At 45.2% G+C, this 21,038-nt stretch overlaps 1 protein-coding gene across 2 annotated transcripts in view; it reads right to left on the reverse strand.

Moving 5' to 3' along the window:
* BRWD1 (bromodomain and WD repeat domain containing 1) overlaps positions 1-21,038 on the reverse strand; it is a 614,838-nt gene that overhangs the window by 166,882 nt on the left and 426,918 nt on the right. For both annotated transcript variants that reach the window (XM_033941455.1, XM_033941456.1), the window contains 2 exons: positions 15,398-15,514; positions 6,462-6,569 (listed from right to left, as the gene is read on the reverse strand). In XM_033941455.1, the coding sequence (XP_033797346.1) occupies positions 6,462-6,569; positions 15,398-15,514 (225 nt within the window). The remainder of the gene's footprint in view (positions 1-6,461; positions 6,570-15,397; positions 15,515-21,038) is intronic.

The raw sequence follows: 21,038 nt of genomic DNA on the forward strand, positions 1-21,038 counted from the left end.
TCCAGACAATAGTGAGAAGTGAAGGTATGAACCGAGGACCAAGTAGCAGCTCTACAAATTTCCTCAATAGGTGTAGATCTGAGGAAAGCTACAGAAGCTGCTATTGCTCTTACCTTATGGGCTGTGACTTTACTGTGAAGGGGTAATCCAGCCTGGGCATAGCAGAAAAAGATACAAGCCGCCATCCAGTTGGAGATGGTACGCTTAGAGATAGGATGTCCCAACTTGTTCAGATCAAAGGAGATGAAAAGTTGAGGAGCAGTTCTGTGCAGTTTGGTGCGTTCCAGATAGAAAGCCAAAGTACGCTTACAATCCAGAGTATGAAGAGCTGATTCTCCAGGATGAGAATGAGGCTTTGGAAAAAACACTGGAAGAACAATGGATTGATTGAGATGAAATTCCAAGACAACTTTAGGAAGGAATTTTGGATGAGTGCGAAGAACCACCTTGTCATGATGGAACACTGTAAAAGGTGGATCTGCAACCAAGGCTTGGAGCTCACTGACTCGTCGAGCAGAAGTGAGGCCAACGAGAAACACCACTTTCCAAGTGAGATACTTCAGATGAGCCTTGTCAATTGGTTCAAATGGAGGCTTCATAAGCTGAGAAAGAACAACATTGAGGTCCCAAACCACTGGAGGCGGTTTGAGAGGAGGATTGACATGGAAAAGTCCTTTGATGAATCTGGAAACCACAGGATGGACAGAGAGAGGTTTCCCACGAAGCGGCTGATGGAAAGCAGCAATTGCACTAAGATGGACTTGTATCGATGTAGACTTGAGGCCAGAATGAGAAAGGTGCAAAAGATAGTCCAAAACCGAAGATAAGGAGGAATGCTGAGGTTCCTGATGATGTGAAGAACACCAATTGGAAAATCTAGTCCATTTTTGGTGATAGCACTGTCTAGTAGCAGGCTTCCATGAAGCTTCCAACACATCCCTCACAGCTTGCGAAAACTGGAGAGGGGTTACTTTGAGAGGAACCAAGCTGTCAGGTGTAGAGACTGCAGATTGGGATGAAGCAGAGATCCTTGATGCTGTGTAAGTAGAGATGGAAGCAGCGGTAGAAGGTAAGGCTCCCTGCTGTTGAGTTGAAGTAGAAGGGAGTACCAAGGTTGCCGGGGCCACCGAGGAGCAACCAGAATCATGGTGGCATGGTCGGACCTCAGCTTGACTAGAGTCTTTTGAATGAGAGGAAATGGAGGAAACGCATACAGAAAGAGATTCGTCCAGTCCAGAAGAAAGGCATCTGCCTCGAGATGATGAGGAGTGTAAATCCTGGAGCAGAACTGAGGCAGCTTGAAGTTGTGGGGAGCTGCAAAGAGGTCTATCCGAGGCGTTCCCCACAGAGAGAAAATGTGATGAAGGGGCGTAGAATGGAGAGTCCACTCGTGAGGCTGCAGAAGACGACTCAAGTTGTCCGCTAAGGCATTGTCTGCCCCCTGAATGTAGATAGCTTTGAGGAAGGTGTTGTGGCAAATTGCCAAATCCCAAACTTTCAGAGCTTCCTGACAGAGGGAGGCCGATCCCGTGCCTCCCTGCTTGTTGACATAATACATGGCGACTTGGTTGTCCATGCGAATGAGGATTACACGGTCGTGAAGCTGATGTTGAAAAGCATTGAGGGCATTTAAAATCGCCCTGAGTTCCAGATTGATGTGGCACTGGCGGTCTGTACTGGTCCAATAACCTTAAGTGCGGAGACCATCCAGATGAGCCCCCCAAGCATAAGTCGAAGAGTCTGTCTTGAGAACCTTCTGATGGGGGGGGGCGTGTGAAACAGTAAACCTCTGGATAGATTGCAAGAGAGCATCCACCAGCGAAGAGACTGTTGCAGAGCAGGAGTAATCTGGATGTGCCGAGACAGGGGGTCAGATACCTGCGTCCATTGAGATGCAGGGTCCACTGGGGAATCCTGAGGTGAAGTCTGACAAAAGGAGTCACATGTACTGTAGAGGCCATGTGGCCCAGAAGAACCATCATGTGTCTCGCCGAGATGGACGAACGAGAGGATACTAAATGACAAAGATTGAGAAGAGCTGCCAGACGTTGAGGAGGGAGGAATGCTCTGAGGCGGACAGTATCCAGAACAGCTCTGATGAAGGGAAGAGTCTGGGAAGGTTGCAGATGGGATTTTGGAAAGTTGATCTCGAACCCTAGGCTCTGCAGGAACCAGATAGTGTGCTGACTCTCCAGGACGACTCCCTGAGACATGGAATCCTTGATGAGCCAGTCGTCCAGGTAGGGAAACACCTGAAGACCATGGTTCCTGAGCGCTGCGGCCACCACGACCAGACACTTGGTGAAGACTCTGGGTGACGATGCCAGGCCGAAAGGGAGCACTCGGTATTGAAGATGAAGATGTCCCACCCGAAATCTGAGGTATTGATGGAAGGCCGGATGAATGGGAATGTGTGTGTAGGCCTCCTTGAGATCCAGAGAGCATAACCAGTCGTTCTGCTCGAGGAGAGATGCCAGGGTCAGCATGCGAAACTTTTCTTTGGACCAGATATTTGTTGAGCACTCTGAGATCCAAAATAGGACGCAGATCGCCAGTCTTCTTCGGAACAAGACGGGTGTAAAAACCCTTGTTCTGTTGAGCCAAAGGAACCGACTCGACAGCCCGGAGCTGCAACAAAGCCTGAGCTTCCTGAAGAAGAAGGGCAGTCTGTGTCAAGTTGGAAGGATACTCTCTTGGAGGATGTTCCGGAGGAACTTGATGGAACTGAAGAGAGTATCCCTCAATTACGATGGTAAGGACCCAGAGGTCGGTGGTAATAGTCGTCCATCGATGGTAAAAATGATGGAGACAACCTCCTATCGGGGAAAAAACAGGGAAGGGCAGAACGACGGACGTTATACTCTCCATGAGACAGTCAAAAGCTGAGGAGCCCTGGGGACAGCAGACGGCTGAGGCTTCTGTTGCTGCTTCTGTGGATGCTGCCTCTTAACAGGCTGACTTAACAGGAGCCTGTTTGAGTGGGAAACGCCACTGGTAGATCAAAGGCAGGCGCGATGGATGAGGTGGAGCAGGCTTGGGCTTCGGACGATGAATAGATTGGAAGGACTTCTCGTGGTCCGAAAGCCTCTTGGTCGCCGCCTCAATGGATTCATCGAAGAGGTCGGTACCAGCACATGGGACACTGGCCAGCCTGTCCTGTAGATTGGGGTCCATGTCGATGATCCTGAGCCACGCCAGGCGTCGCATGGCCACCGAGCAAGCAGTAGCCTGAGCAGATAACTAAAAGGCATCGTATGAGGACTGCATCATCTGTAACCGGAGCTGGGACAAAGAAGCCAGAACCTCCTGGTATTCAAACTGTGCTCGAGAATCCAAGTAGGGCATGAACTTGTGAAAGACAGACAGGAAAAATTCAAAATAGGTTATGAAATGAAAGTTATAATTAAGAACTCTGGATGTCATCATTGAGTTCTGGTAAATGTGCCTGCCAAACCTGTCCATCGTCTTGCGCTCCCTGCCAGGTGGAACAGTGGCATAGACCTGGGAGGGGTGAGACCGCTTCAATGAAGACTCCACCAAGAGGGATTGATGGGAGAGTTGGGCACCATCAAACCCCTTATGGTGAACCGTGCAGTATCTGGCATCCAATTTACCCGGCACAGTGGGAATGAAATAGGGTGTCTCAAGACAGTGCACAAAGGTCTGATCCAGCAGCTTATGAAGAGGAAGCTTGAGGGATTCTGTAGGTGGTTGAGGGAGATGCATGGTCTCCAGATACTCCTTCGAAAATTTGGACCCCGTGTCCAGCTGAATGTCCAAATCAGCAGCCATCTGTCGAAGAAAGGAGGAGAAAGACAGCTGGTCAGCCAAAGCAGGGCCTCGAGGAGGACGTCAAGGCCTCTTGATCCAATGAGGACGGGGATCTCGATGGGGAAAAAGATTCCATCGTGTCCTTGAGCTCCAGCAGAGGAAGAGGTGAAGTAGCCGGTGGTGAATACTGAAGAAAAGGCTGCTTACGATGAGGCGAGGCATGCCTGGATGAGTGCCTCGAAGAATGTCTCGATCGATGATGCGAGCTGTGTCTGGAAGCAGGCCTCGACAAACGAGGTGAGTGAGTCTTTGCTGAGGCCCCCAGAGAGTGGATGGGGCTTGAAGCGGTGGATCGAAGCAGAGGTAGTTGGCTGGAAGCACCTCGAGGCACTCGCAAAGACTCGAGTCCTTGCATCGAGTGGATCAGTTCCAATGGAGGCACTCGCAAAGACTCTACTCTACTCTACTCCATCGAGTAAATTGGTTCCAGTGGAGGCATGGGCAAAGACTCTGCTCCTTGCGATGCATGCATCGATGCCAGACCAGACACTCGCAGAGACTCTGCTCCCTGTAGAGAGTGTGTGTATCGCTGAGGCACCGGAGGTGGCTCGACCTCCTGAGAGGCCTCCGCATGCCCAGACTGGATTTGAGAGAAAAGCTTCAGCCCCATGGTGGTAAAGAGCTCAATAAATTGCTTCTCAAGTAAGGTCTGGAACGAAGCCGGCAAGGATGGATCCGCATCAGCAATGGGACCACCTGCACGGGCTTCGCGCTCCCTTGAGGCAGTGTGAGAGTGCTTGGGCTTAAAAGCCTTGGGCACTTTAAGCACCTCTGGGGGAATGGGCTGCTGTGCTACCTGACCTGAGGAGACAGAGGAAGGCACCGCATCCGGCGTTGAAGACGGAGCCAGGACAAACGAGGCAGGTTTGATGAGGCTCAGAGTAGAAGATGTGGAAGCCTGGGGGACCTCTGGTGAGGCAGATGGTGAAGCACCCTTCGATGACGAAAGCTCCATTGAAGACTCCACAGTGAACAACTGCTCCCACAAGAAGTAACGACGCTTGAAAGCGCGGGCTGTAAGTGTGGAACAAGGCCGGCATGATTTCAGAAGGTGTTGAGGCCCGAGACACCGAAGACAGCGTCGAAGAGGGTCCGTTAGCGAAATCGCACGCTGGCACTTGGCACACTTTTAAAACCGGTAATAGGCCGGGACATAGGCCGGAAAAGCTTCGCCGCAAGATCGAAGCCGCGGGGCTGTGGCCACGTGGCCTGCCCAGTCGAACGGATGGAAGAATTTTTTTTTTGAAAACAAGAAAGAACGACAAATATCAGCGATTAAGAGAAAAATAACCCAAAACCGAGGACTTTAGAAGGCACAAGTGAAAAAACTTCACGCAGAGAGTCGAAGACGGACTTCTCGGCTCCGCGGAAAAGTAAGAACTGAGGAGACGCGCCCTGCACTGGGCGGGCGACTCGAAACTTCGAGTTTCTTCAAGCAAGACTGCTTGTGAGCGTCCGCATCAGGGCTCCGTTGGATCACGTTACCCATTAGTGAGAATACCTGCCTGCTTGTCCTGGGATAATAATTATTTTTCTCTTTTTAATAAAACTACAGCAGAAAAGTTATCCAAATATGAATGAATAACCTATTAAACTGGAGAGAGTTCACCTCACAGTAATTTCATAATTAGTTATGTATTTCCAATGCTGTAGTACAGGGGTAGGCAATTCCGGACCTCGAGAGCCGGAGCCAGGTCAGGTTTTCAGGATATCCACAATGAATATGTATGAGATGCATTTGCATGCACTGCCTCCTTGAGATGCAAATCTATCTCACGCATATTTATTGTAGATATCCTGAAAACCTGACCTGGCTCTGGCTCTCGAGGACCGGAATTGCCTACCCCTGCTGTAGTATAACCAAATCTATAATTTTTGATATAACTGTAAAACTAATCTGAAAAGTTATTTTTCAAAAAATTAAACCTTTATCTGGTTGTATATATTAGGATTATACCAGCAAGTATTTAAATCAAGTCTGCCTACTAATTTAAATTGATTTGACATAATCAATCCACCCTGCTTGAGACTGAGTGCCAGAATATTTTAAGACACAGACTCAACTAGCCCAGCTGATTAGACAACTTAATTCTTTATTTCTAAGCTACAGTACATAGTGTTACATCCTAAGTCAGACAGTTGGCCTACATCCTTGATATTTAATGAACTTCAAATAATAGTTCTTGAGCAAAGTATTGTGGCTACCATGCTAATTAATATTTAATGAATTGAGTAAAAATATCTGACTAGCTTTTGAAAATTATGCACTCTTACCAGATTAGTGAAGAAACAAGGCTGAATCACTGGATTTAAATAGTACAGTCAAGCTAAGCCATAGGTTGTCAGACTTCACCATCTAAATCAGTGGTTCCCAAACCTATCCTGGAGGACCACAAGCCAGCCAGGTTTTCAGAACAGACCTATTGAATATGCATGGGGCAGATTTGAATGCCTGTCACCTCAAATGTATGCAAATTTCTTTCATGCATATTCATTAGGACTATTCCAAAAACCTTACTGGCTGGTGGTCCTCCAGGACAGGGTTGGTAACCACTGATCTAAATTGTTCCAACATATCTCTCAATTTTAGTCAAATAAAAATCCAGAACAGTTTGCTACAAAAAACTTACTCTAAGAATCATTTTTTCCCATGGTTCTTTGTTGGGATCCAGTTTATAAAGACCATGTTTTCTGACTGCTTCAACATAAGCCTCATGGCCTGGTCGAAAATACATAACCTGTACATCAAAAAAACAAATTAAAAAAAAAAGCATTTATTGCCTTAAAATTCTTCAACAAGGCTAAAAACAAGACCCTGTCTTCTCCCATAATGAACTACACAATAAAACACTTAATAAATGTTTCATCTTTAAGTTGCTTAAAATATCACTCATACTCTTCTGCAATGCATTAGCCTACTCCCCATCTCATTCTGAGTCCAATAATGTCAGTTGAAAAACTCCACTTTCTCCTAGATCTAACCTTATTATAGAATAATGTTTTTGTAATTCTTCTCACCTCATCAAAAGATGATATAAGTGTCATATTTAGTATAATTTTCAAGCCTCTTAAATGTAACTCATAGTCCATTATTATCCCTTATATTCTGTTCAGAATGTCAACTGTCCCCTCTCACACTTCGCTTTACTTGGTAAACCTTTTCTCTGAGAATCTTGATTTTGCATATCTGCTAGCTGCATTTCTCATGTGTTGCAGTTATAGCATATTTAAACTAGGGCAACAAGTTAACTCTGTCATTAATAAAGAGATTATGTACTTACCCTGGTAAGCTCTTTTCCAGTAGATAGGTGAGACATTCTAGACAGATGGGTAGTGTCCTCATGGTTACATGCCATCTGCAGAAGTAATCCACTACGGATTTTTTTTTTGGTGCCTCTGCTGTACTTCACCGGACTCAGCTCCATCTACAGTTAGAACCCAAGAACTAAGAGCCACCAAAGCAACGTGAAGTAGACACATATGGCAAACAGATGGTCAGAGAGACGAAATTTGTTAGTGACCTCCAGATAGTGAAGAAGCAATCTGCACACATCAAATTTCTTCAAAAGGCGATCTTGCATCTTGAACCAGTAGACCGAAAAGCAGGCAAACACACTTCCTGATTAACATGGAAAGCCAAACCACCTTCGGCAGGAAGGAGGGAACTGTACACAGGGATATCCCAGTCTCTGAGATGTGGAGGAACGGTTCCCTACAAGAAAGAGCCTGGAATTACAAGACCCACTGCGCTGAGGAAACAGCGATCAGAAACACGGTCTTGAGTGTCAGGTCCAAGAGGAAAGCATCCCAAAGGGGCTCAATGGGAGCTTTGGTGAGGCTAGACCAGACATGGACAACTCTGGTCCTTGAGGGCTGGAATCCAATCAGGTTTTCAGGATTTCCGCAATGAATATGCACTGAAAGCAGTGCATACAAATAGATCTCATGCATATTCATTGGGGAAATCCTGGAAACCCGACTGGATTCCGGCCCTTGAGGACTGGAGTTGCCCATGTCTGGACTAGACAGCACCAGGTTGAGGTCACGTTACCCATTAGTGAGAATACCTGCCTGCTTGTCCTGGGATAATAATTATTTTTCTCTTTTTAATAAAACTACAGCAGAAAAGTTATCCAAATATGAATGAATAACCTATTAAACTGGAGAGAGTTCACCTCACAGTAATTTCATAATTAGTTATGTATTTCCAATGCTGTAGTACAGGGGTAGGCAATTCCGGACCTCGAGAGCCGGAGCCAGGTCAGGTTTTCAGGATATCCACAATGAATATGTATGAGATGCATTTGCATGCACTGCCTCCTTGAGATGCAAATCTATCTCATGCATATTTATTGTAGATATCCTGAAAACCTGACTTGGCTCTGGCTCTCGAGGACCGGAATTGCCTACCCCTGCTGTAGTATAACCAAATCTGTTAGTGACCTCCAGATAGTGAAGAAGCAATCTGCACACATCAAATTTCTTCAAAAAGCGATCTTGCATCTTGAACCAGTAGACCGAAAAGCAGGCAAACACACTTCCTGATTAACATGGAAAGCCAAACCACCTTCGGCAGGAAGGAGGGAACTGTACACAGGGATATCCCAGTCTCTGAGATGTGGAGGAACGGTTCCCTACAAGAAAGAGCCTGGAATTACAAGACCCACTGCGCTGAGGTAACAGCGATCAGAAACACGGTCTTGAGTGTCAGGTCCAAGAGGAAAGCATCCCAAAGGGGCTCAATGGGAGCTTTGGTGAGGCTAGACCAGACATGGGCAACTCTGGTCCTTGAGGGCTGGAATCCAATCAGGTTTTCAGGATTTCCGCAATGAATATGCATTGAAAGCAGTGCATACAAATAGATTTCATGCATATTCATTGGGGAAATCCTGGAAACCCGACTGGATTCCAGCCCTTGAGGACTGGAGTTGCCCATGTCTGGACTAGACAGCACCAGGTTGAGGTCCAGGAAGGGAATAGCTGCTTGACCGAAAGTCTGATGCAAAGAGTCTGATGCACAGACCCCCTTCAGAAATCTAGTGACATCAGGATGAGACACCAAAGAGGAACGATGATCTCGGGCTCTAAAACAAAACAGCCTGGCTACCTAGACCTGAAGAGATGTTACAGTGAGACCTTTATCAAGTCCAGCTTGCAGAAAGGCAAGAATCACTGAGATTAGAGCCGAATAAGGGTCCATCTTGTCCTGAGTGCACCAATATTGGAAAACCTTCCACGCGTTAGGACAAGCAGAAACAGTGGACAACTTCTTAGACTTGAGAGCGTCAACCACAACAAAATAACCTTTGTGTACTAAGGCTGCGTGCTCAAGAGCCATGCTATTAGAGCAAAGCAACTTGGGTCCTCCATACAGACCAGACTGCGAAAGCAGGTCTGGATGGGTGCTCAGTCGAAGGCTGCAACCCTTGCGAAGACACATCAGATTTGTGTACCATGGTCTGCGAGGTCAATCTGGAGCCACCAAAATGATGTGGCCCAGATGGACTGCAATCCACCGAATGACTCAGCCAGGGAGGAAAGATATAAAGGAGAAGCTCCAGAGGCAATGGCTGCACTAGAGCTATGAAACCCTTGCTTCCAGGCTCAGATCTTCGACTGAAGAAATGATCCGTTTTCTAGTTCTTTGCTGTGGTCATGAGGTCGAAGCGGGGCCGGCCCCAGCACTGCACTATGGCTCAAAATGCCACTGAGGACAGGGCCTACTCACCTGGATCTAGAGTCTGTCTGCTGAGAAAATCAACTTGAATATTTTCCACTTTTGCGACATGCATTTTTGATAGCGCCTGTAGGTGATGTTCCGCCCATAGAAAAAGAAGGCAGGCTCTTGGTCTCTCCCTGGCAATTGACATAAGCTTCTGCCATCGAATTGTCAGAGAAGACCCTAACAGCATCGCCCTCCAGTCTTCTGCAATCGCATCAGAGCCAGCTGAATGGCTCGCAGCTCAAACAGGATGATTGACCATTTCCATGTCCAACACCCCTGGATGGGGCAACAATTGAAGTGGGCTCCCCAGCCCCGAAGGCTGGTATCTGTCATCACAATGATCAAGAGGCAATCCATAGCAGAATGCTTCTGCAGAGCGACTGCGGGAGAAGCCACCAATCCATGCTGGCCCGGGAAGATAGGTCTGTAAAGCAACCCTGTGCAGAGCACAGCATGAGAGTAAGGCATGATGGAGAGGACGCATGTGCACCCTCACCCAAGGAACCACATCCAACGTTGCAGCCATGGACCCCAGGACCTGAAGATAGTCTCATGCTGAAGGAGCCAGCTGTTCCAGAAGGGAAGAAATTTGGCCAGTTTCTGCCTGCATGCTTCTGGAAGATAGACACGGCCTTCAGCCATGTCGAAGAGAACTCCCAGATATTCCAGAGACTGCATGGGTGTCAGATTGCTCTTCCTATAGTTCACAATCCAGTCCATGTCTTCTAGCACCTGGATCAACTGCCCAATTCAGGAAAAAAAATTTTGATTCGATTCAGCCTACTGAATTGGTTTTTCGATTCAATTTTCCTACCCAATTAGGTGTTTTTTCCAAACATCCTGGTGGGTTTATTTTATAGTCTCTTCACCCCCTTTGCTTTCTCCTAACCACACTGGCCTTGTGGTGTAAACAAAATAAACAAACAAAAAACACTTTTCCTCTCTCTCTTAAAGCTCTGGCAGGATACACATTTCAAATTTGACATAATGTAATTACAAAATGGAAAATAAAATTAGTTTTTCTACCTTTTGTTGTCTGGTCATTATTCAGATCTTGTTGGTCCCAGGCTCTGGTTGTTTTCTGATAACTTGCTTGCCAGGGTCTCCTTCTTTCTCCATTCTAACCATCCATCTGCCATCTCTGTCCTCCCCTTCCGTTTCTCTTCCCTCCCCCAGAGGTTTGGCATCTTTCTTTTTTTTCATCTCCATCCACATATCCACCTTTTCTTAACTACCCTTTCATCCAGTATCTCTCCCTCCTTCCCCATCAACCCAGGGTCCACCATCTCTCCCTTTCTTTTCCCAATTACCCTCCTATCCAGTATCTCTATCCCCTCCTCCACACCATCCCTTGTGTCCAACTTCTCTCCCTTTCTGTTCCTTCCCTCCCTAAATCCCATTGTCCATCTCTCTCCCTCTCCTCTGTTTATAGACCCATTATTTCTTCCCCCCCCAAGTCTGACATATACACGTCTCTTTGAACCCCCCCTTCCCTCCCTCCGTGTACTTCTACACCAGGGTCCCCCTCCCCTGAAGGTCTGTCCCCCCTGAAGGCCTGCACCTCCCCCCTGAAGGCCTGTCCCCCCATCCCTGAAGGCCTGCCTGTCCCCCCTGAAGGCCTATGCCACCATCCCTAGCCTGTCCCCTCTTTGAAGGTCTGCACCCCCCCTTAAAGGCCTGCACCCCCCAAGGCTTGTCCCACCCCCTGAAGGACTGCCCCCCGAAGGCCTGCCTGTCCCCCCTGAAGGCCTATGCCACCATCCCTGGCCTGTCCCCCCCTTTGAAGGCTTGTCCCCCCCTTAAAGGCCTGAACCCCCCCAGGCTTGTCCCACCCCGGGAAGGCCTCCGTATTCCCCCTGGCCTCCCCGAACCGTTTACCTTATAGCTTCAACCTGCAGCCGAAGATCGCGGTTACAGTGTCTTTGCAGTGCTTTGAGCTGTTTCCTCTGCTGCGGTCCCGCCCCTCCCTTTGACATCAGAGGCAGGATTGCGGCGAAGGAAACAGCTTAAAGTACTGCAAAGACGCTGTAAGCGCGATCTTCGGCTGCAGGCTAAAGCTATAAGGTAAACTTTTCGGGGAGGCCAGAGGGAACACGGAGGCCTTCCTGGGGGGGGGGGGCAGTCTTTCGGGGAGGCAAGGAGGGAAGCCGGACAGCAGCACTTCCCGACTGCCCTCCCTTCTCGCCCTCTAGAATAGGTGTGGCAGCGATCAGCCAGCAAGTGCAGCGCTGCTGCTCCTGCTTTAGAGGGCAAGGGGAGAGGGTCCGAATCGATAAGCCGATTTTTTAATAATTTAAATCGATTCGAATCGATTCACCCGAAGTGTATCGGTGAACCGATTCGAATCGGGCAGCACTAGTTAACACTAGCTATTAGGGTGTAGGGTATCCTAATGTATTTCACAGTTAGAATACACATTTTTGTGGATATCTTTTGTTCCATGAGTAAATCAAGGAAAATTTTTGTTGTTTACCTGCAATTACATCACTTTCTTTTCAAGAGATAAATAATAAAGAAAAAAGATTTGACATCGATATGTGAATATTTGTTTTGAAATAACTGAATATTTCATGGGGTGTCCTAATTTTTTCACATGACTGTACATACAAGGTGATGATGATGATTCTAGTTGTAATGCAATTTCTCCCATTCATTTTGCATATACACACACAATATAATCTTATTAACTATACATAACGGTAACCACAGAATTAAAAAAAACACAGGGCACATTGTACACAGAGAAAATGTTAATTATCATTAATATTCATTTTTTTTCAAAGAGGTCAAGGTAGATGATTTTAAAATATGAAATGTCACCTCAGGAACAGCTACAAAAAATAGACAAATATAATGCAAAATATAGACAGCAGATATAAATTCTTAAAAACTGACATTTCGATCACTAAATTGAAAATAAAATAATTTTCCCTACCTTCGTTGTCTGGTGACTATTAGGGCTCCTTTTACAAAGCTGCGCTAGCGGGTTTAGCATGTGCGACTTTTAATCACACGCTAACCTCCGCGCTGGCCGAAAAACTACTGCCTGCTCAAGAGGAGGCGGTAGCGGCTAGTGGTTTAGCGCACGCTATTACGCACGTTAAACCACTAGCGCGGCTTTATAAAAGGAGCACTTAGTCTCTGGTTGTACTTCCTTCTGACTATGCATCCAACATTTCTTTCTTTCTGCCTCCTGCATGCTTCCTCTCCTCCGGACCTCATTCCCTTTCCCAACCAACATCTCTCTCTGTCCCTCCATGAGTCCAACTTTTCTAACTCTCTCCTCCGCCCCCATTGGCAACATGTCTCCCTCTCTCTCTCACTGTCCATCTCTCATTCCCTCCCTTGCTGCATAGGGAGGAGAGAGAGAGATCCAGGGTACATCTCTCCCACCCCCTCTACTGCCACATCCAACATTTCTCCCTCTTATCCCCCAGATCATGTGCAGCATCTTTCACTACTGCCCACCAGCCCCATATCCAACATTTCTCCTTCTATCACCCCTCTCCAGCACTTGCCACATCTCTCCCTCCACCTCTATGTCCAACATTTCTCCCTCTCATCCTTCTCTTCCCCATGCATCTCTACCTCACTCTTCTCTATATATATGCCCAATTTTCCTCTTTCTTCCTTTCCTCATGTGCCACATTTCTTTCCTTCTCACTCACTCCCAACAATTCTCTCTTTCTATTCCCTCCCTCCCTTCTGTGTCCCAAGTTCTTGCCCTTCCCCCCTTCCTCCATCCACATGCATCTTTTCCCCTCTTCCTTTTCCCTTCCAACCATGTGCATCTCCTCTCTCTATTTCCTTCCATTCCACTTTATCCATGTGCACCTCCTTCCTCTCTCTTTTTCCTCTTCATCTATGTGCATATCTTCCCTTTTCATTTATAGGCATATCTTCCCTTTTCATTCATCCTGTTCTCCTGTCATTGTATTTCTGAGTACTATAGTTAAGAGTGTGAGCCCATTTTTGGGACAGTGAGGGAAGTTTAATAGTACCCATTTTATTTTAGCATCTGTAAACCCGCCTTGAACCGAAAGGCTTTGGCGGTATACAAATAAAGATTTATGTTATGTTACATATGTAGTAAGTGTTTATGACACAGTAGAACAGTACTACTTTTACTTCCCTCTTGTAGACCAGCATTTCACAACTTGGTCCTGGAGTACCCCCTTTGCCAGTCAGGTTGATTTGCATACGCTGCTTCCATTATATGAAAATTTATTTCATGCATATTCATTGTGAATATTTTGAAAACCTAACTGGCAAGGGGGGTACTCTAGAACCAAGCCAGACACTGACACAACGCTCTTGAGCAGCAAGTAAGAAGGAGCTGCTGCCAGGAGCCTGCAGCCTGAGGTAGGGAGGAGGAGATGCTGGGAGCCCATGATCAGGGCATTCACTGAATCCCCTGAAAGCCCTGACCGCACAACATTCAGTTTCAATTCTACTACTGTGGGAGAACTCCAGAAGGGAAAGAGAGGGGAAAAAGGGCTTGTGTTGTCAACAGAGCACTTTTTAAAAAGGTATGCAGTTTTTCCTCCTCATCAGTGTCACACAAATGATGGGGCCCAAATTCAGCCAGACAGAGGTAGCCCACATAAGTGCTGTGGTTGGTGCTAACTCTGGATATTCAATGCCGAGATCTTTCCAATGACTGGGATTGAATATCTCGGGGAATTTCTTTGGCTAGCACTAACAATCAACTAGCAAATATTCAGTGCTGGCCGGTTAATAGCAGGCAAATATAGGCCTGCTATTTATGCAGACTGTTTTGCCTACTAAACTTAGCCAGTCAGCGCTGAATATTGCCAGCTCTTGTGCGATATAGCCAGATAACTTTTCTGTGCTGACCATGAATATTCAGCAAAGATAACAGGTTATCTCGTACTGAATATTTACAGTTAGGCATTAGTGGTGGTTTCTAGCCAGTTAAAAAGCTTTGAATCTCAAAAAAAGGAGGGGGGGGGTAGAGGGAGAGGAATCTTTCTACTTAAGAGTTGCCTTGAACAAAAAGATAAATAAAAGCTATCACCATGAAGAGCTCTTTTTTAGGGGGTAGGAAGGAAGACCTTTTATTAAAGGTTGTGGAAAATAAAATGGTCCAAAGCTACTATTCCATCAAAAAAAGCCATTCTAAACAGTATGGCTAATGGTTCCCCCCCTTCCCTCCTGTTTTTTTAACTTCTGTCATGTATTGTCCAGTCATTATATAGTATGATAAATGTTCCCCTTTTTTACTGTAAAACGCTTAGAATTTATGATTAGTATTCTATCAAAATTTTAATAAACTTGAAAATATACAGACTGAATACCATAAAGCAGCTTTACGCATTTGCTCCATGGATTCCTTAATAGAAGCCAGGACAACTTCAAATGCGCTCCACAACATTCAAACGACAAGGATCAGAGACCAGATACTGGGATAGAGAAATGATCTTCCATTCTGAGTGATTAAGATTAGATAAGATCCCAATTTGTTTATATGTTTATTGAGGAACATATTCTATAAGAGTGAAAACTGCATCCATCTCAGCCAAAAAGGGAATAATAAGAATCATGAATCACTAAGTTGCTTTATCCATTGTGTGACTATAATGAACTGTTCATCTTCAAAGTTGTTCACTTGCCATCTAAGTAAATATATAATCAAATTTATTTTGTTAAAAATAATTCCCTCTTTTCCTTATTTTAGGATAATTTTCTTTGACCCTTTTTATAAGAAAGATGTTCAAATGGAAGGAAATCTTAACTTAATGCACAACAGCATCTACCAATGAACTGCTGATTTTCATAAAGTCCAGCTTCACAGAGTTTGTAAATGGTGTTGAATCTTACCTCATCACCCATTTGGGGAACAAATGGAGACCTCCGAGGTATAGTATCTGTTATCCACACAGGTGGATGCCAATCATCTGACAATTCTCGGTTTACTGGCCATCTTGTGGCTGTCTGCTATATAATTCAGAACAGAATACAATTATAGATCTTTCTACTAAGTCAATACAAATGATATAGCACCCACTGTTCCAAATGAGAGCTGAAACTCAAAATAAAAATGACCTCTTACTTTTTAAAAAGTTATTCATGCTGGCTTGTATGCTATGATAAACCTAACTTGTTTTACGCCCCACTGATGCAACATTCTTCACTGAGTGAGATCTTTTTTTATGTTCAAATCAATCTTTATTAAAATGTAAAAAATATAAAAACAAGATGATAACCAAAAACAAGTTAGAACTACTGTAGTACCAACATATGTCTAAATAATAAAGCAGTGTTCTCCCTAGGGCCTTTCAGCTGGGCGGTCCGCCCGGGTAATTTAGATGACCGCCCAGCTAAATTCTGCTGCCTCCGCTGCTGCTCAACATAAAAAATAAAAGCCGGCTTGAAGATTTCACTTTAGCCCGTAGCAAACTTATGCTCCGGGGCTTTAACGTGTGTGTGCCGGCTTCCCTTCTCTTTCCTCCGAAACCGGAAGTTATGTCCGGGGGGGGGAAGGGGGAGGGAAGAGAAGGGAAGCCGGCACGCACATGTTAGATCCCCGAAGCATAAATTCGCTACGGGCTAAGGCGGGAGATAGGTCAGTGAAGTTTTCCATTTGCTCTTCTTGCTGCCGGGTCCTGCCTACTTTCAGTTTCCGCGAAGGCAGGACCCGGCAGCATTTCCCCCAATCGATTGTGATCTTGGGCCGATCAGCCTTCTTCTCCGACGGCAGAATTGACATCGGGGAGAGGAATGCTGGTCGGCCCGAAGTAGGGAGAGGTTGGTGGGGGCGGCAGCCAGCGGCTTTGGGGCCTGTTCCCCGATGGCAGTGACATTGGCAGTGGCTTGGGGGAGGGCAAGGAGAAAGAAAGTAAGAGGGCAGGAAGAGAAACAGAAAAAAAGAAAGGGGGCATGAAGAGAGAAAGAAAGAAAGGGCAGGAAGAGAGGAAGAAAAAGTTGGGGGGAGGGGAATGAGGTCAGGAGAGGAAGCATACAGGCTGAAAGAAGGGAAGAAAGATTGGATGCACAGTCAGAAGAAGAAAGTGCAACCAGAGACTCATGAAATCATCAGACAATAAGGTAGGAAAAATGAGTTTATTTTAAATTTACTGATCAAAATGTGTCTGAATTTATATCTGCTGTCTATATTTTACACTATGGTCCCCTTTTACTAAATCGCAATAGCGTTTTTTAGCGCAGGGAGCCTATGAGCGTCAAGAGCAGCGCTGGGCATTCAGCGCAGCAAACTGCTATCGTGGTTTAGTAAAAAGGGAGGGGGTATATTTGTCTATTTTTGTATGGTTGTTAGTGAGGTGACAGTGCATAGAGTCATCTGCTTTGACCTCTTTGAGAAAACCCCGGAATAGGAATGATTATTAACATTTTCTCTGCGTACAGTGTGCTTTGTGGTTTTTAAAAAATTTTTTTATTGTTAGTAGATCATTTTGACTTGGTCATTTTAAAAGTAGCTCTCAAGCCCAAAAAATAGCCAATGGTAGACTTCAGAGGGTGGTGGTTAACAGTACCCTCTCTAAAACGTCAGAAGTGACAAGTGGAGTACCGCTCCTTTTCAACTTATTCATAGGGGACCTGACTCAGGGGCTTCAAGGTAAAATAACACTATTCGCCGACAACGCCAAACTATTTAACATAGTGAGCGGCTCCGATTTACACGATAGTATGACGCAGGACCTGTTTTTGTTGGAACGTTGGTCATCTACCTGACAGCTGGGCTTCAACGCCAAGAAATGCAAGGTATCCATATTCAAGTTTCATCACGGTGCTCTGGTTTTGGCTTCAGTATTTGTTACTTCCGTTCACCAGGTCTGGCTATCTGTTACCGTCTCATATTTTAAAGACTCACTCGTTATAATTAGCGGTGATTCACACGTCTCTTCGTAATGGACATGTCCGATTTTAGCATTTGGATCTTAGTACTATGGGTTTGGTCTTTTCTGGTTTCCTTTCTATAGTATGCTTTTCGTCTGGAGTCTTTTGAGTTTAGAATTACATTTTATGATGTATTTTTGTGGTTATAATTGTATGACATGTCTAAATTGGTCAAATTATCCATTCTTTCTATTATTTTTTATCCCCTCATACAGTGGCAGACCGCCCCGGGTGCCAGCCCTAGGGGGGTACACAGCCGGCTGGATCCAGAACCTTCCAAGCTGCTCTAAATGGCACCTGCACCTCAGCACGACTGCCGTACTTATTCTGAAGCAGAGTCAGCAGCCGCACTGAAGTGCAGGAAGGTCCCACGATGACTGCATTTGCCGCCTCTGCCTCCGGAATTGCGGAACCTTGCTGCAATTCCCTGTGTCTGCCGGCCCACCCCCCTCCAACGTCAGTTACATCTTCCAGAGGCAGAGGCAACAGAAGCAGTCATCATGGGACCTTGCTGGTTTGGAGGGAGAGAGGAGTACAGAAGGGTGGTGGAGGGAGAAAAAGGAGGTCAGGGTGGTAAGGAAGGGTGGTGGAGGGAGAGAAAGGGGGCAGATGCTGATGGAATTGGTATGCAGGGAAAGGAGAGAGAGACATAAGGGAGAAGGATACTGGATGGAATTGGGTTGGAGGGAAAGAAAGGGGGCAGATGCTGATGGAAGTGGGGGGAAGGGAGAGGAGAGAGTGAAATGCCAGACCATGGGGGTGTGGGAGAGGGAAGGGAAGAAGAGGAGAGATATGCCAGACCATTGAAGGAGGGAAGGAAAGAAGATGGATGCCAGAAAAATAGGGGTGTAGGGAGAGATGGAAGGGGAATACAAGGAGAGAAGATGCCATATAGAAGGGGCAGAGAGAGGGTAGACAGTGGATGAAAGGAAGAGAGTGTCAAGACTATGAGGAAACCAGAAACCAGAGAAGACAATGTAGAAAAAAATTATATTTATTTATTTTTTTGCTTTAGGGGAGATGCATCGCTGTTTCTGTGGTGTTGCATTGTATACATAGTCCAGCTTCTTGGTAGTTCAATTTAACCTTTGTCTACATTTTTCTATTTTATCCCCCCTTTTACAAAACTGTAGAGCGTTTTTTTAGCACTGGCCATGGTGGTAATTGCTCAGAATTCTATGAGAGTCTGAACTGTTACCACCATAGCTAAAAAACACATTACAGTTTTGTAAAAGGGAGAGGGGTTAGTTTGTGATTACATATTCCATACTAGGCGAAGGTGTGTTCGAAAGACATGGTTTTCAGTAGGATTGACTGTGTAGGATTGATCTGTACTAGTCTGGCTTGTTTAGTTTTACAATGGGTGTATTGATGTACTGCTCACTGCAATATGTAAGATGCTGCCTTTTCCTAGGCACACTCTTGTATGATGTGTGGATTGTTACAAAAAATCATGTTTTTCATACAGATGGGGGAGTGTCAAAAAATGATGGGCCTCGGGTGTCACATATGCTAGGTATACCACTGCCTTCATAGTTTATATCTAATCCACAAGCCTGCTTTTAGGACCTACAGGGTATGTATCCCTCTGATTCATGACAATTTCATTTCTCATGTTATCTTATCCATTCTTTATATTATACAACTGCCCAGATAAGCATCATTCTTTGATGTGATTGGACCTTGAAAATTAGGGCATCAGTGTTCTCCCCAGAAATTTTTTCCAGCCATGAAAAAACATTTGCTGCATTTAGTGTGCCACAAAAACCATTTGCTCCATTTAGTGTGCTGGAGTTAAAAAAGTTTGAGAGACGCTGCTCTATACCATTTGAAAGAGGGCAAATATCTAATTATTCTAGAATTGGATACTTCTTAAATTTAATATATATATTATGGAACAAGTGTCAAACCTTAAGAAAGGCAGTCATATTGAGCATTGGAAAATAACTAATAATAATTAACTAATACAAATAGTACACATTTAGGGCTCTTTTTACTAAGCTGCGATAGCGGTTTTACCGCGCGCTTAGCTCACATAGAATTGCCGCACATGCTAGACGGTTAGTTCTAGCCGTGTAGCGTGGCAATTCTGCATGCGCTAAAAACGCTATTGCAGCTTAGTAAAAGGAGCCCTTAATTTTCCCCACCACCAAATTTCACTGTCCCACCCCACCTGGCTACTTTTTCATGCCACCCGGCTGGAAAAAATTTCTGGGGAGAACACTGAATAAAGTTTAGTGTTAAAACATTTTATTATTTTGTGAAGCAACACAACATCGAGCAAAGAACATGACACAACAATAACCAACACCCCCCCCCTAAATAATAAAGTTTAAAAATCTGGTAATCTTTTACTCTCCCTCTCGAACATTAAGATCGCCCCAATCTAATTTAATACATGCCCCCTTACCCTGTCAAATCTGTCACAATTTTGTCAGAACCAAGATCTTTAGCGTGCATTACCCCAACTTCTTAGATTATCAAGCTCTTCTTCAGAATTCCATAGTTCCATCAAGCTTATCTATTCCAAAATACCTTCCCAGATTAACCAAACACCATTACTCTTAATGGGGGTGGACCTGGTTGCAATGCTCTGGTACTAATTCCCTATCCCTCCCAATTTCTCTACTAGACTTGTCTTTCCTGTCAATAATGGAGTTCAGTTTTTCCAACTATTCCCAATCCCTCTATCATTTTCTTACTGTCCCTCTTTTCTATCATCTGATTGTAATAGCTACTTAGTTAATTACTATTGTTGAAGGCTTTGACGGCTTTAGCGGTATATCAAATTCTTAATAAAACTTGAAGCTTAAAAGCCATTTGTTTTTTTTCCCGACATGTAAGACATACAGATTTCCAACAAAAGAAAAAAAACTGCAAACTGCTTTGAAGCATTATGGTTATTATGAACAATAAGAAAGAACGGTATAAAATCTTTAACCTCATTTGACTTAGTCTGTGGGTTGGTGGGGAGAGAAAGGGGGGAGGGGAGGAGATATTTTGGTGGGCTCTCTGAAGAAACCACAGAGGGTTCGTCTTACGGGGTTCTTTGTTGGTAGGGGGTTGAAGAAGGGAGTACATGGGGTACTAGGGTTTATCCAGTGGAGGGGACTATATTTGTGCCGTTATATTTTTTTCCAGGGTGGCAGTACAGAGAGGAGACATTATGTACTAGATAACAGATTACTCTCTAGGGAGTGGATGTTGCTTTGTATACTTGCTTTGCTGCTGTATCTGAGCTTTGAGAATGAATAAAGCAGGCTGACTCAACAGGTACACCTGGAGGTTGCCCTGTGAGCTACAAACCGACCTTGTGGGCTCTGCGTCCTCTCCCAGGCAGAGGTACCTCAAATATGGGAACCTCTTGGCATCAAAGTCTCATGAATCGGATGAAAAATAACTGAAAATATTAAATACTGATCAGAGTAGATTAGAACACACCTTCTCAATTCGCTTACAGAAGAAAAAAACTGAAGGGGGCACTATACTCCATTGGTGAAGGAGAAAGAGCTGAAAGATATGATTGGCATCCTTCTGCAAGCAACTCACGACCACCTAGAGAACAGATGCCTACATCTTTGCAACAGTTAACAGCCTTAGCATT

The sequence above is a fragment of the Geotrypetes seraphini genome, chromosome 4, assembly GCF_902459505.1.
Source record: "Geotrypetes seraphini chromosome 4, aGeoSer1.1, whole genome shotgun sequence".
NCBI lineage: Eukaryota > Metazoa > Chordata > Amphibia > Gymnophiona > Dermophiidae > Geotrypetes > Geotrypetes seraphini.